Source organism: Lucilia sericata, unplaced genomic scaffold (genome assembly GCF_015586225.1).
Source record: "Lucilia sericata isolate MDLA Ls3-8-SP2 unplaced genomic scaffold, ASM1558622v1 Contig000515F_arrow, whole genome shotgun sequence".
Lineage (NCBI taxonomy): Eukaryota > Metazoa > Arthropoda > Insecta > Diptera > Calliphoridae > Lucilia > Lucilia sericata.
The window spans coordinates 1-16,559 of NW_023994528.1; the positions used below are offsets into that span (position 1 = coordinate 1).

The window sequence follows — 16,559 nt, forward strand, 5'->3', positions numbered from 1 at the left end:
AAATTACAAGGTATCAATTCGACGAGATAAATGCTAATGAGTGTAAATATTATAATATTAAACAAAAATTATTTTAAAAAAATTTTAAAAATTAAAATTTGTTCTGGAAACAGTGAAGAAATAGGGCGTCATGAAATAACTCCCAAGAAATAACTCCCCAAAACAAAAATGAAATAACTCCCTAAAAATTTGTTCAGAAAGCAAAAACAACGAAATTTGGGGATTTAATTCGTTTTTTTGGGGCTTTATTTCACATTTAAAATGTGGAGTTATTTCATTATGAAATAATTCCCCAAAATTCAAAAATGAAATAAATCCCTAAAAATATTTTTGGGGAGTTATTTCATTATATTACTTTTATCACACGAAATAAAAAAAATATATGTCTGATAATCGGACTTCCGCCGGGCGCAAGGGTTTTATCCTCTGGGGTACATTGGACACCGGCTTCGCTAAGTATACACTCTCACTGTATCAAGAGTGTTCAGCTTTAGGCCGGATATTTAGGAAATCTTTACTAAGCGAAGCCGATGTTGGTCATATTATAGAGTAGTAAAGCCTTGCGTCCGGCCGTAGGCCGGCTATTTAAGAAGTTTTTATTAAGCGAACCCGTTGTTGGACATACCATAGAGTAGAAAGTTCTTGCGCCCGGCCACAGGCCGGCTATTAAAGTAATCTTTATTAAGCGATTAAACTGAAATGTATTAAACCTTGAAGCCCCACTCGAAAGTATGAGCGACCTACTTTTTTTAGAAATGTCACTAAAACTGACTTTTTCCATAATTTGTTATTTTTAAATGGGAACTTATTTCATTTTAATATTAGGGATTTGTTTCATATGAAATGAATCCCCAAAAATGGGGTGTTATTTCATTTTAATTTAGGAAGTTATTTTATTTCGTTGGGGCTTTTTTTCATTTTTAAATTGGGGAATTATTTCATAATGAAATAAGTCCCCAAATTTGAGGACTTATTTCATTTTTGTTTTTGGGAGTTATTTCGTATTTTCGCCATTCAGTTAAAGATTTTTTACAATACAATACGGACTTAAATTTAATTCTATCACCTGATATCGCCCGAATTGGCTTCTGGCTGTCGGTAAATATATTAAGGGCTGTGGGCGCCATATTTATTCAAATCCAGGCCCACTTTGTCACCCAATTTAGAGCCATCCGTGTAACAACGGATTCCTACCGGTATTTGCTCTAATGTTCCGCTTGACCAAGACATACAATCTGGTATCAGCGTTCAAAGTTTCCGATATATTATTAATATGCCCAGTATACATTGATGACATGTCCTATAACCGCTTTTGGCCAGTTCACCTAAAGTAAAGAGCTATTCGGCTATAAGCGCCGCCTCATATCTTAAATATGTTGCAATGGGTGGAATATCTAGCAACGTTTCCAGAGCCTTGGTTGAAGTAGTACACATGGAACCACTTATACGCAGGCAACATGTACGCTGAACTCCCTGTAGTCGTTTGATATTGCACTTTTTGTCCAAAGCCGTCCACCAGATTATTAAAACATAAGCTAGAACTGGTCTAATTACACTTTTATAAAGCCAATTTGTCATAGTAGGACTAAGACCCCATTTCATAGCTATAGTACTCCTACATATCCCCCAGCACCGATGTTCCTTGTTGATCCTATCCTCTATGTGGTGTCTCCATTTTAATTTCCGGTCAAGGATTACATTTTAAAATTGTTTAGTTTCACTCTACAGTATAAATTAAGGGTAGTTAGACAATTTGCTCATATCTGCTGAGCAGCGGCTTTTTAGATTCGCAAGTTTGGTTTCTATTGCGCTTTCAATAGACAGGCGGACTCAATTAGATGGTCCATATTTTGGACATGTACATATTTTGGACAGTCCATTATACATGGACTGAATAATTCTAATTTGGCCAGCTTTATTATATAATCTGTTATGTCATTTGAAAGTGAAACCTATGTACATATTTTAATATAATTCATTGATTGAAACAATCACAAATTGACAGAAACTTAGTTTTTACTATATATATTTAGCATTCATTTTAAAACAAAATTTGTCATAATTTAAGCCAACAAAACTAATTTTTGAATTATATAAAAATCTCCTGTATTTGCTGAGATATTGCCCGTTGAAGTTATGTCGTAAAATATAACTTTTTGTTTTTAAATTTACGTCAAGATATCTCGAAAAAGGGAGAAGATATTCAGATGACATAACAAACTTTAAAATAAAGGTGTCGCGATGTTATAACGTCTCAATCTTCAGTACATGATATCTGTTTAAACCTGATGTGATGTAGAAATTCTAAGGTCTCTGGATTTCGGCATTTTCAAATTCTGTTGGCCTGTGTAATTTTGGTTGTTTTTAATGTAACTAGCTAATGATAAATTAACTCTCCACTAGTAGTGTTTATTCAAACTGCAAACCCATTATATTATTTTTGGCAAATCTTTTAACAACAATATCAAAATTATTTAATGTAAGTGTGAACGATCTAAGACATTTTGTTATTGTGTGTCTTGATCAAAAATATTTTGTTACAACAAAAGTTTAACTCTATTGTCATGGTTCAATGATATTTATTGTATGTACAAAATGTGATTTAATGTTTGCCTGTCTATCTGTCTGTCTGACTCTCTGTTCGTGTAGTGTAAATAATTGTGACGAAGATGTTGTGATGTATGGTGATGAAAAGTTGTCTTGATTGAGAGCTGCTACTAAATTGAGGTCTGGAGTTGTATCTGTATGCTCTGTCAGTGTAAGCGCGCTTGCTCACTTACACACTCACACAAAAAGTCTTAGAAATTCTTCATTTAGCAAAGTTATTAACAACTTTGTTGCGTGTTGGTTTTGTTTCATTGTTTGTTTTCATTTGTTTTTTCTTTGTTGTCAGTTTGTTAGTCAGTGTAAACGAAGCACACAGCTAATGTTGGTCGACCAAATTTAGTCAGTTGGATTTGAATTTCAATTCAGTATCTACGAATGTCGGTTTGCAAGTGTGCGCTTGCTCTGGTTTGGAGTTCATTCATTCATTCGGTTTAGTGTTTAGCAGCTCATCGACATTTGTGCGTGCGCCGTGGTTAAGAAAACAACGCATGTTACTTCAAATCGGTTTAATATTTATATGCGGCTCGAAAATATTAAAAAATCAAATAAAACTTTATTTTTAAAAATTACGCTAACTTCAAATTGTATTTCTCTAATGTTAACAAAAATACATATATAAACACAAAAAACATAAAACCGTAAATCAAATCTTAAAATAAAATAACCTCATGAAAATCCCATCAATATAAAAATAAAATAATTATGAAATATGTATTTAAACAATTATTTTGGCCACTTTGTATAATCTGGTGCATGTTTGGGGTAAATAAAATAATGTAAAAAGAAAAAATATGTGACAGGTTTTTAAACAAACAAAAAAAACAAGCAATGAATATAATATTCGAAAGATAAAAACAAACAATTTTGTGCAATTTATTTCACTAATTATTGCAAAAATCTATTAAATAAAATAAAAACAAAGATATTTTAGAGTGAAAGTAAATTATGAACTAAAAAAGTTTAAAGCCGTAATATGTATGTATTTAACAGTTAATAAATAAATAAATAAATCAATATATACATATAAACGTTTGTGAAAATGTTTGGAAAAGCAAAGCAAAAAATAAACAAAAAACTCAAACTAAAGTTTAAAACAATTAGTTAAAGAAAAAACACAAAATACTCTGCTAAAAAATGAAAGAAAACTACAATATTTTTGTTTATTGTCTATAGACATTTTACATAAATCGAAAGCATTTTGCTTTTGCCACATAAATCGAGTACAACACATATTGAGTTTTTTTATTCAAAATATGAACATAACACCATTTTCAAACAATTTATTTTTATTTTATTACTGTTTTTGTTTTGCAGTGCCCAACAAACAAATAATAAAATTTAACAACAAATTACTTGTTGGCATGTGAAATTTAACAACTTGTAAAAACAAATCAAACAAACCAAAAAATTTACTACCAACCGCACAAGAATTCGCAACAAAGATTTTTCACTTCTTCAGTAATTGCAACAAAAAATAATATATTTATTATTAATTAAAAAATTTAACAACAAAATGTTTATTAAAAATCTTCATGTCTTGGACATGAATTGAATGAAATTGTTAAACGAAACACTTGCGAAAGTTACATAAATAATAAAAAAAAGTGTATAAAATAAAAAAAAAAATAATTAAAAAAACGTTAATAAATTTTTTAAGAATGGTTACATGCAAATCGGATAATCAAGTTGTTGCAATACCTAAAATGAATTCAGTTCGTACACGTAAAACAAATGGTAGTAATTCATCTGGCACCCGTCTATTGGAAAGCGATCATCAGGAATCTTCATCCAGTGTTAGCCGCAATTCGGTCTATAAATTAAAAATCGATTTAATGTTTGACGATACCAGGTAAGTTTATTATTAATATTCAATCTTTACTAGAATACAGATACATTAGTTTCTCCTCAAAAATATTTTCGAATAAAAAAACTAAGATCTAATTTTCCCACAAACATATTAAATGTTAGTTAGAATGATCTGTGCTTTAGTTTTTGCGAAACATTATTTAAACAATTCAGCTTAATAATCTATCGTGTTGCACATTCCTGTATTTAAATATTTCACTAACTATATAAATTTTAATGTAAAAACACTTATTTCCTATTTCCAACACTTACATAAATAGTTATGTATGCATTACTGTTCAATTGTTATATAATATAACACACATATATGCATAAGTATGTATTTGTTAGAAGATATGCAGTGGAAAACACATAAACCTTTCTAAAATTTTACAAATGTTTTAAGTATGTACTTATATTTTAAATTTTGACAAGCATTAATTTACTCAAATCAAAGTATGATTTCTAAGTAACTTTATTGGATGTGCTTACTATTAAATATAAAACTTCTACAAAGGTCCCCTATCCCTAAATATTTAGAACATTTAATTCTCTACAAAAAATGTTAATATAATATGTATAAAGCCGTAGACGTGGCCTTTGACAAACTAATCTTTTTAAAATTTTGTGCTATGTAAATTTCCATTGCTTCCTATCGGAAAGATGGTGTCACACCATTACGATTATAGTGAAAGTAAAGAATCATTCCAAGGCCTCCGAAAGAGTGTGACATGTTACTCTTCTATTAAAACTAATTAGATGTGGACAATTCCATATCATCATTCGTGACAATTGTACGCCTGTAAGCTGGTATAGACTTTGCAAAAATAGAAACAAATTATTGTGTCAATATGTTCCATTCGGAGAGTACTACACGTGAAAAAAACTATACCATTCGGAACCTTGACGTCCAAAATATATGTTAATAGATAAAAATTAAAAATATGATCCTCATAAAATATAATATGGACCGATCCTCATAAAACATATTATTTAAACCAAATTATATCATAATACTAGTGCTTATAAGTGAATTATGGAAGACTAAGTATTTTTCTAAAAATTAAACTTTGTATAGGACCTAGGATCTAACTTAGTTTTATATAGATTTTAGATCTGTCAATTTTTGAAGCTATAGTAACATAATTAACATAATTATATTTATAGCGATATTTGCTAGTCCGGTTGTATGGCGACTAGGTGTAATAATGATGGTACGATTTAATAATTGTTCAATAATAATGGAAAGGAAATGGAAGAACATAGACTGAAGAGGGAGACAAAATTAGAAAGATAGATATACATTAAGGTTATGACTTTTTTGGGGCGGCAAAATACCATAGCACTGCCTTATAGCCAATACTGTCCTGATAATAGAAGGCTATTTTTTAAGTCAATTCGGTCAAAAAACTTCCCGCACCGAAAGCAATTTCTAAAATGCTTTCGGTCGTTATTTTTCAAAAATTATTTAAATAATTTTCATATAAAAGTATACTATTTTCTATAACATGCAACATTATCGCGATTTGTTAAAATTTCCATAACAAGGATTTAAAGAACAATGCTCTCTTTAAGATAATGTAATACAAATGCAAAAATGTTGTTAAAAATATTTGTTTTTCTCATATAGAAAAAGTTTTCATATTCATATTCCTTAACATCTGTTCACGTCCTAAAAGCTCTCTTATTTGCAAAAAGTCATGACCCTAATACACATATGTACAAACATTAGAGTGTTCTGAGGAACAGCCATTTTAAATATTTCAAGTAGGTATACTTCTCAATCGATGCGTATTTATGTACTGAACACGAAAACGGACGAATGAAAATCGAGACCTGAGTATAATTTTTTAAAAATAAAATATTTTCGATTTTATTAAAATGGATCTCAAAAATTCTGTAATGTTTGTGGAAGACCCATGCGCCTTGCATGGTTTCCAAATTTGCAATGACCACTAATAACATTTTGTCAGTTATTACTAGCCATTGCGCTCAGATGTAATCTACTAAGATCTACTAGATAGGATGTTTTATGTGCATCCATACTGGAGCAGATATAGCATATAGGTCAAGCTCTTAAACATTTCTAGTTAAATCATTACCGAATTTAGAATCTTTCACAGATTTCTCAAAATAGATAATTGTAAATTTGTCAGATTTTATTTTAATACTAACAATAAACTTATTTCAAAAATATAAATTAAATGAGGGCTATAATACCCTACACCAGTTATTGTACTTTGCCTCCGATATTCTTGAAAAACTTATTTTCTGAAAGAGGCTTTATATGGGGGTTTGGGGGGAAATGCTGAATTTCATCACGACATTACCTTTTTAAGCGAATTGTGGAAATTTAAGTAATTTTCTGAAGAGGGATTTGTTTGGGGCTGGGATCAAATGAAGCCCGCCCGACCATTACAAGGTCATTAAGGCTAGTAAGAAACTAAGTTGTGCCGCTTTTTGTCTAGATATAAGTATATTCAAAATAATTATGAGCTCAAAAGCACTGGGGATTCAGTTGTATGGGGGCTAGGTGAAATAATAGACTGATTTTAACCATTTTCAGTAGACGTTGTCCGATCTAACATACAACAGACATGGGTAAATCGAATCAGAAAATCATTCAAAGCCGATTGGCATACTTAAAGGTTTGTATGGGACCAATAATATTGGTCGTTATATATCCAATATACCCTCTCCACTAATATGGTGTTGGGTATAGTAATACTTGAAATCGGTGGCAAATATATTTGAATATCACTAATTCCTTTACCATTATTTGATTCAGTTTATTCATCACAAAATTACACAGATGGACAAAAATAAAATCGAAACCAAGGGTCTAGAAAATATTTATACCCTACACTTTAGTGTAATTCTTTTATACAAGTATCGTATTCTGAGTCGATTAAGCCATGCAACCGTCAGGTCGCAATTTTCATGATAATTCCCATACAAAGTCATATGGTTGGCCACAACAGACTATACTTTCTTACTTGTTTTTAATTGATTGAGCTTTTCTGCATCTGAACTCAGATTTCTTCAATTACATGTTTTTGAAGAGATCTTCACATAGTATAAATAGTTCAAAGAAACACCGCTATATTCGGGATGTTATAACAAGTTTAACTTCTGCCAAATCGTGTTCCTTCTTTGAGAAATTATCACCTAAAGTTAAAAAAACTCTTTTTTGCTGTTTTCATGGTATTTTCTTTTTTAATTTAAACATTAAATTGTTAAAATGCTAAACTTAAACGTCTTGAATGAAACGTCTTTTCTGAGAATCCGGGAAAACCCAAACCAAATGGTTTTTAGATATGTATGTATAAACAAATGTACAAATAAATAATTCTTGCTTTAAATCTGCATTAAATCTACATTTATTTTTATGATTTAATAGGGAATTTTAGTTGTATGTATTATTGACAAAGTAGATAATAAATTTGACTGCTTGATATTGATTTACAATTATGAACATAACAATGAAACTCACTTTGAATTACATACACATTTTGTTTTTTTACATATTTAACTTAAATCAATAAATGTTTATTCTGTTAAGATTCTTAAATATCCTAGCACCCACTTCTGATTTAGTTTTGTCGATTAATATTAACTATTACCTACAGCTCTTTTGGTATTACCTCTGACTTATACATAAGTAATATTTGTAAAGAAAGTAATTCTGTATAAACAAGTTCTTTTGTGTTCAGGAAAAAGATCTTGAATATCACTTTCATTTCCTATTATTTTAATAATTATGTATAATATTATTTTGTTTTTTTTACACGAAAAAAAAAACACAAACGCAAAGTTTTTTTTCTTATTTTTGACAATTAAACTACAAAAGCTGTTATTTTTTCAATTTTAAACAATGGACCGATCGCCCATATGTTTGTCTACATAAAATTTTATGGTTTTTTTATAACATATACTTTGAAGAAATTGTAAATCGCTAATAAAATATTCATAGATTCTTAGCGACCTTAATTCTTTTATAAAAGAGTGAGGGAGCGAGATTTAGAAAAAAAGAATCCACAAGAAAACGCACCAAAGGTGATAAATATTGGAAAAGTAACACGCGTCTTCAGCGGCGCAAAGTGAATGCTGTTCATTCACATTTGTAGTTGCTAGACGTTTGTCGTTATGTTGGCAATTTAAATGGTTTAGATTTTGAATTTGTTTTTCTTAAAACAAGTATTTATCTAGTTAGGAGGATTTGGTGTCACATAGCGGTATTCGATAAATAAATTTACAATACAATAGATGATTGTCAGTCTTTGTATGTATGAATGTAAATATGTATGTATAGTATATTGGTCTGTTGTCATTACACTCGAAAGAGTATTAAAAGAAGAGTGATTCTGCAGTTTTGTTATTGTGTCCAAATGCCACCAAAAGTGTTTTCAACAGGTGATCATCCATAGATTCCGGTTTATTTACTATTTCTTTTGTTAACACTATAACTATCTATTTGTACTGTCTCTTATTTGATTTTGTAGATTCTTTTACAATATGTACTCGTTTATAGGAGGATTTACATATTTTATATTTTCAAAATCGAATATTAGATTGTTCATGTTAACCCATTTGGGGGTGTCATAACAGATAACGTTGCATATCATATATTCAAAAGTTACATTTATCTGACTTTTGTAAAAAGATGTGGATATGTATTTTTGTTTCTATTTTTATACCCTACACCACTTTAGTAGGTGTTTCTAAAGTATACCAATCGGCTCAGAATCGTTTTCTGAGTCAATTAAGATATGTCAGTCCGTTAGTCTTTCCATGTAAATCATGTAATTTAACTACAGATCGCAATTTTTAAAATAATTCGATGAAAGTTGGTAAACGTATTACTTTAGACCCAAGCACCCTATTGATTTCGATTGATATATGTCCATTATTTCACACGGAGTCCATACAACTCGATCCACTAAAATAGGCTTTGGAGCCAACGAATATACTAATATCTCTACAAAAATAGGCACAACTATGTTTCATATTAATGATTATCCCTAATTCGACACTAGCTCCCCAACAAAGCCCTCCTCTTAAATTAAATTTTATTTCAACAAAAATGCCTTTGCAAATTTTGTTAGGATCGCTTCATATCAGAAACTAGCTCCATATATCGATAAAATATATCGAAATTGAAACATAAATTCTTTATTATTAAAAATAATAAACATAAATCATAACTTGTATAGGGTATCATATGGTCGGCCATGCCCAGCTATAATTTCTTATATCTTTTAATTTTTCTTACTCCCACACTGAAAATTTATTTTGATTTGTAACAATGCATTGCAATGTAAAAACAGTTATTGTTTAGTTTTTTTATTATTATTCCTGAAGTTTTTATTGGATATAAGATCAGATCATATTATGTAGATGTGACCTAAAAATAAATATAACAAATTATACCACTTAATATTGATACTCTATGCCTTAATATAATATTTAACTTAAATGAATTTACTTTGGTTCGAAAATGTTTTCGGCCTTTATCAGTTTTGGTGGTTAACAAGACTCTAGACTTATCCGTATATGAAAGATGCGCTAAAACTAAGTTTTAGGCCAATTTTTATGACGTTGCAATAGAGCGAAATCTGAAACCCATATCTCATAACTTTAGAGTTTTAACTTCAGTTATGTTATATTCTTCCTTCTTCAAAGTATCTTAACCTTATGCTTGGAAAAACGCTGTCACTATTTGTCCCATAAGAATACTTTTTGAATTGCTTAAAAAACTTATTTATTTGCCGAGATATCGTTCATTGCAATTTTTTAATTTGTAGTAATTTTAAACTTAAATTTTATATATCTTAACGAAAGAACATGATACCAAAATGATTAAATTGGACTTTCATATAACAAAAAAACTTTCGTTTTTCAAAATTTAGGACACGATATCTCTAAAAGCTGATGTAATTGAGAGTTAGGATTAAAATTTAACACAACTCATTCATCATATTCAATATCAAGGTTTCTGGGTTTCGATTTTTTTAAATTTAGGTTTACCTGTGTAATTCTTTGATGGCCATATAATGAGTAATAAATATCGACCTTATAAAAGTACATAATTTTTAATTGGTACTTTTGCTAACTTTCAACTGAAAGATCCTGGTTTTGTCTTTCAATAACGTAAGTCACATCTTTCTATGTACTCCAATCTCTTTTGCCGATTCCTAGCTTTTACTAATTATATGAGCTTAAACGAGAATGGAATTTTTTCAATACTAAATCATAACAGGCCCGTGTATTTCTTCGGATTTGATGTAGTTTACATCCTCTTATCAACCTAATCTAAATGTGCAAGTTAATCTGAATCACCAACGATCTCAAACCGATATTATTCTGGAAATTTTTGAGACGAATCCAGAAAGCATTTAAAAAGTAGAACAGGACAGATAGCAGAGTGAAATATTGATTTAACTAAAAATTGCACTACCCTCATCTCTGACAGATCGGATAAGCTCTAGTAAAGTCAATCGCGGCAGTTAGTAAATAATTTCGTTTTTCATACATATATTTTGTTTCATATATATCAAGAAATAAGGTTTCGTTTACTTTATTAAATTTTTTAAAATATTTGCTTCTGGTCCATCATTTATTTAACTTTTAAATTAATAGAAGTACACATATTAAGTATATTTAAATAACATTTTCAAATAAATATTAAAAAATGTTTCTTCTATTATTTTTGCAGTCGTTCCACCCGAAGCAATCGCCTCGATGATCCTCATGGCTCTCATCGCACCCGTTCCATTATTATGTACGGACGCAGTGAATTGGCCAGTACAGCAGGAGAGAGCTCGCGTTCAATTACTAGTTACCTGCACGAAACGAATGAGACAGCGAAAATTCTAGCCGATAATACGAAAAAAGATGTTCAACGTATTAGCAATAGTGTGCAGGCACAAATCGAACAATTATTCACAGATGTGGCCAAAGATGCAACAAGTAGTTTTCCTGTCACGTGTTTGGGTTCGCTGCCACTCAAAGATAAAGTAACTAGCTTGCAAGGTCTACAGGAACCGTTAAGAGAACTTTATTTGAGGGAAATAAATGATGAGGTATGTTTTACCATTTACTTTAACCACATCATAATTTTATAAAAATATTATTGAATTTTCATTATTTCAGAAACAAAATGCGGGTACTTTGGATATTTGTGCAACAGGCCTGAGAGTGAAGACCAACAATTCACATAATAATTTAAATAATGACAGCAGTATTACACCATTTCATAATATTGCAGTTTGGTCCGCAGTTAAATTCACAGTATCACAAGAAGATGGAGGTGCTGCATTTTTACCGCTCATTACTTCACCCGAAAATATTGACAAGTCCACATTATTTCAACCTTTAAGGTAAATCCCATTTAAAATGTTGTGAAATGTAAAACTTGTATTGACCTATAATAACTTTCACCAAATTTCAGTCCTTTGGAGCAGAAACGATTGGCCAACAACCAACATGCACCCATTTTTGCTGTAGTTATGCGTTCAGCTGGTATGCCCAAAGTTTTGGAATGCCACGGTTTCATTTGTAAGAGCACTGAAGATGCCATCGTTATTGCTGCAACTCTATATCAGAGTCTAATGGCTCACGTCAGCTCAAATTCACATAGGAGTACAAAACGTCGTACGCCGCGTAATCAAAATGGCGTTAGTTGCATAAGTATTGCTAGTAGTTCGGCTGTAACTGGTTCAAATTATCACTCGCGGTCACAGTTGGCATCAGGTGGACGGAAAAGTTCATTTCGCAGTACGTCTGGCAGTACGGTTGGTGCATCCGTTGCTTCTCGTTCAAGTCGGAAGAAACGCGTTTCGAATAGTTCCCTTAGTTCGAGCAGCAATGTTATCAATGAGGCTGTGGAAACTTCAACTGAGGAGAGAAAAAGAAAATCACACAAGACCAAAAGAGCTCCCCCAATACCAACCACTATACCGGGAGAGGCGTCTAGGAAATTACACTCATCTGTACGTAATAATTCAATATCTAGAGACAATTGCAATTCTCCATCGAATTCGTATCTGGAGAAGGCGGAGAATAATCTTAGAAGTTCACATCGTTCTCATTTGAGCCATTCGAAAAAGACTTCGGGTGATAGTGTCTATAAAGCATCGCAACTTATTGGAAATGGTATAGCTCCAGCGGTGGTGGCAGCAGCAATTGCCTCATCAAATACTGGATTGCGGAGTGGTGAGAGTGGAGATATATTTACGCGTGTAGCAATTCCTAGATCCGGTAGCTTCCTGAACACAGGAGGCCTTACACGGTACAAATCCAGAGCAGCACGTCGTAATTCGGGAAAAATTGGTGGATCAAATGGCGGTGGTGGTGGGTAAGTACCAAAACTGATGATTATGAATACACGCACACACAGAAAGACACTCACAAACACACCTACTCTAACTTGATCCACACATACACGCAGATCTGTTTGATATTTCTTTTGAAAAAAAAATATTAATAATTCTTAATATTCCTAAACTTAAACATTTCAAAGTAGAAAAGTGACCATTTAAAATATTCGGCCTTTCAATTACATATATCTTTTAATAGACTTCTCATTAAAATATATATGTATGTATATTAATAAAATTAAAATCAAATCAAACATTTCTGCAATGTACATTTTAAACCAAAAAGAAAACTACTGTACTGGTGTGGTTACGGAAAGTCAGTAAATTGTTGCTCCTTATTTCGATTTATGTTTCTAGTTCACCACTTGGTTTCAGCGAACTCTTCAATGAATTTCGTTTGCACGAGAATCTGCATTCACTGGATGATATTCTTTCTGCTATTATTGATGCGGACGGCATGTCGTTTAATGATCTAAAGCCGATCTACAAGGAATTTCTCCTTAAACTAGCAGTCACCCTAACGAAGGATGAGTTATTTCAAAGATCAAAGAACATAATGCGTCGTCAAAAGAAGAAGAAACTTAAACGTAAAATATATTCCAGTGGTTCCCAAGTAAGTGTGAAACTATCAATAATCTTAAACATATTTTAATTATTTTTAAACTTTTCTTTTATAGAAAAAACCGAAAACCCCAATTTTTGGTACAAAAAGTTTGAAGAAGGTTTTTCAGTTAGGTCAGTTTCGCTCGTGTCGTGGAAAGCCACCAAAACCACCCCGTAATAAAGACTTGGAAAATCATCGCAAATCCGAACCTCCGCTTATCATTGGACCACCCACAACAATATCCTCCCACCCAAATCACCGCCAGCTACACGGACATCATCATCAGCACCAACATCAACACCAGCACCATCATCAACAGCATCAACGTAATCGTGTGGCTACCAGTGGCTCAGATGTGTCTGTGATACGTCATGAGAATGCATTTCAAGGACTAAATCGGAACAGTAGCAGTGGGTACGTACTGAACAGGTTCGATAGTTTTCGGAAAATCATTTGCCAATGAAATTTTTTGCTTTGCTTAGTACCGCTTTTGCTTATCTAACTTTATACTTCTTCATATACTTAATTCTTGCTAAATATTTTTTATATGTTAGATATGTCTCCTGTTCGGAATGCAGTTACGATTCGGAATCATGTACTTGTACATCGGCTGATCGTTGCTATTGCAGTCTTCGCACAGATCAACTTGACAGCCATGAATTGCGTCACATTAATGAACGGCGCAAGCCAAAACCTATTAATAGCATCAACAATATGAATCGTCATTCGTTGATCTCCTGCCAGTCGGACGACAAATGCTACTGCTCGATGGTAGAGGAAGAAGCACACAATACAGCTGATGATGAAACGGCTAACGCACATTCCGATACAACCTGGTGTGATACCGACAGCTGTATAAGTGCCAGTAAATGTTATTGCAAGAGAATTGAAAGTCGTTCCAATTCCAGACATATTGATAACAACAGCAAAAATAAATCACCAAAACGAAGATCACGCTCCATGACTCGTAAGACATCCGACAAACTAGCAGTTGACTATGAACTGTTCAATATCAATGGTAGCAACAAACCCATACAGCCCCACGAAGCATTGAGTGTGAAGAAAAGCGTAGAGGCAGCTGCCATTTTTGCAGATGTCAAATTGAGTCAGACGACGGATATAAAAAGTCTATGTTCAGGTGGTTCTACCAAACTTAAAAACATGGATAGTTGTCGTTCTTACTCGGTTGCGGCACGCAAACAGACGCAGTCTTATCGTAAGCGTGAGTCATTTAGTATTGGGCGCCGGAATGAGCGAAATCAATTGCCTCCGCATAATCTCTCATCCAATACTCTTTCATCACAAAAATCCTGTAGTGCTGATGATATACTTAAGCAATTATCGTATATTGAGAAGAATATCGCCCGAGCAGCCTCGGTACACAGTGGAAAGAGTAAAACGCGCGATATTATTTTAAGAGAAAATTTTCAAAATAACTATCAATCGATGCGTGCTGTAAGTGCCTCTCTCGAGGACACTTTAGGATATTTGCCATAAACCCACAAATTCATTCCTCTCTTCTCCCAAAATAATGTAAATTTAATTAGTTCAGTGTTAAAACAACGATGATATGCATTTAATTATAAAATATTGTTGCAATTAACAAATTTATTTTTTATTTAATTAACTTAGTTTAAGATTTTATTGTTTATTTTTAGTACAATAAATTTAATTAAATAAGAACCTGCTTATGTTTCTCAAGGGAATTACAACTTTAGAGTGACACATTTAATTCCTTTGCGAAACGTAATCATAAAATCGCTTAATTTATTACAACTTAAATATTTTTAGATTTTTTTATTTTAAATCCAGTATTTTATTTAAATAATTATCTAGTTTCAATTTAAATAATGTGCAATATCCATACCAAGATTGAAAATTAACAAACACCCTTTTTTATATTCACCACGAACATAAGTTTAATCGGATATTTAATGCAATTTTATTTAATTAATCTTTATTTATGGAGATTATTTTTATGTTCTAATTGACAATTGTTTTTATTGTCTGTAATTTTATATTTATTTATAAGAAATATTATTAACAAATAAAGGCAAGATATACTATTAAAGAAAACTATGCAATTATTATTACAGAATTATTTTTACCCACAAAATTTATGTTTAACTAGCATACCCTGGGTGCTTCGCTACCCTAACCAAAATTAAATACATACAAAATTTTGTTTAGTTTTATAGAAAATTTAAATTGATTTAAACATTTTTTAATGTTTCAATTTTTTACGTTCAATATCACGTGAATAAATTCGCAATCAGTAAGAAGCTTGTATTTTTAGTTTCATTCGTGTTTAAATCTATATATTACAGATAAAACTCAAACGATTCAAATCTGCATTCATTTGTTCCAGAAAAAGTGTTCTTTCAAAAAGGCCTTAGTACTCGAATTCCAAAATAATATACCAAAAGCTTATTTTGTGTGAGTAAATAAACTACTTTTTCAAATTTTATAAAAATTGGCTCAATGAGTTTGAATAAAATTAAATTTCCCGTAGAAATAGGAATACTTCAATAAATTGAAAAAGTTTTCTTAATGTGCTAAAAAAAAGTACCAAAAATAGAGTTTTCTCCCTTTTACACCCAAAAAGGACTGAATTTTAAAAAAGTATGAAACAGGTGTCTCCTAATTTTGGGAGATATATCCAAAATATTTACAAAAATGTTATTTTGTTTTTTAGTTAAGAAGTTATAAAGGGCCAAAAAAGGTACCAAAATCACCTTTGTTACACATTTTCACCCCTTAAAAGTACGAATTTCAAAAAAGTACCAGACACCCATCTGCTTATTTTCAGAGTGAATACGGGTGCATTTCAAATTTTTCTTGTATCACTAATAATTAAGAAAACCTGTTTTACCCGTTTGTTCCCTTTCTTACCCCTAAATGTACAAATTTCCAAAAATCCCTCCTTAGTGGATCTACACAACCAAAAACACATCTACTGTCAAAATGTCATTATTCTAGGTTCAGCCGTTTGGGCTGTGCGATGATGAATCAGTCAGTAACGTTACTCTTTTATATATATATATATATATATATATATATATATATATATATATATATATATATATATATATATATATATATATATATATATATATATATATATA

General features: G+C 31.4%; 1 protein-coding gene across 3 annotated transcripts; it reads left to right on the top strand.

Moving 5' to 3' along the window:
• The first annotated feature begins 3,062 nt into the window (after nt 1–3,062).
• Nucleotides 3,063–15,363, top strand: LOC119605755. Of its 3 annotated transcripts, none has more exons than XM_037959036.1 (8): nt 3,063–3,369; nt 3,922–4,456; nt 11,168–11,534; nt 11,605–11,831; nt 11,903–12,808; nt 13,188–13,443; nt 13,508–13,848; nt 13,989–14,931. In XM_037959036.1, exons 2-8 carry the CDS (start codon nt 4,266–4,268, stop codon nt 14,929–14,931), a joined length of 3,231 nt encoding a protein of 1,076 aa, XP_037814964.1. In that variant the 5' UTR covers nt 3,063–3,369; nt 3,922–4,265. The 3 variants fall into 3 exon arrangements, with proteins under 3 accessions (XP_037814964.1, XP_037814966.1, XP_037814965.1); XM_037959038.1 differs by having other exon boundaries at nt 13,206–13,443; XM_037959037.1 differs by lacking the exon at nt 3,063–3,369 and having other exon boundaries at nt 4,266–4,456; nt 13,989–15,363.
• The last annotated feature ends 1,196 nt before the right edge of the window (nt 15,364–16,559 follow it).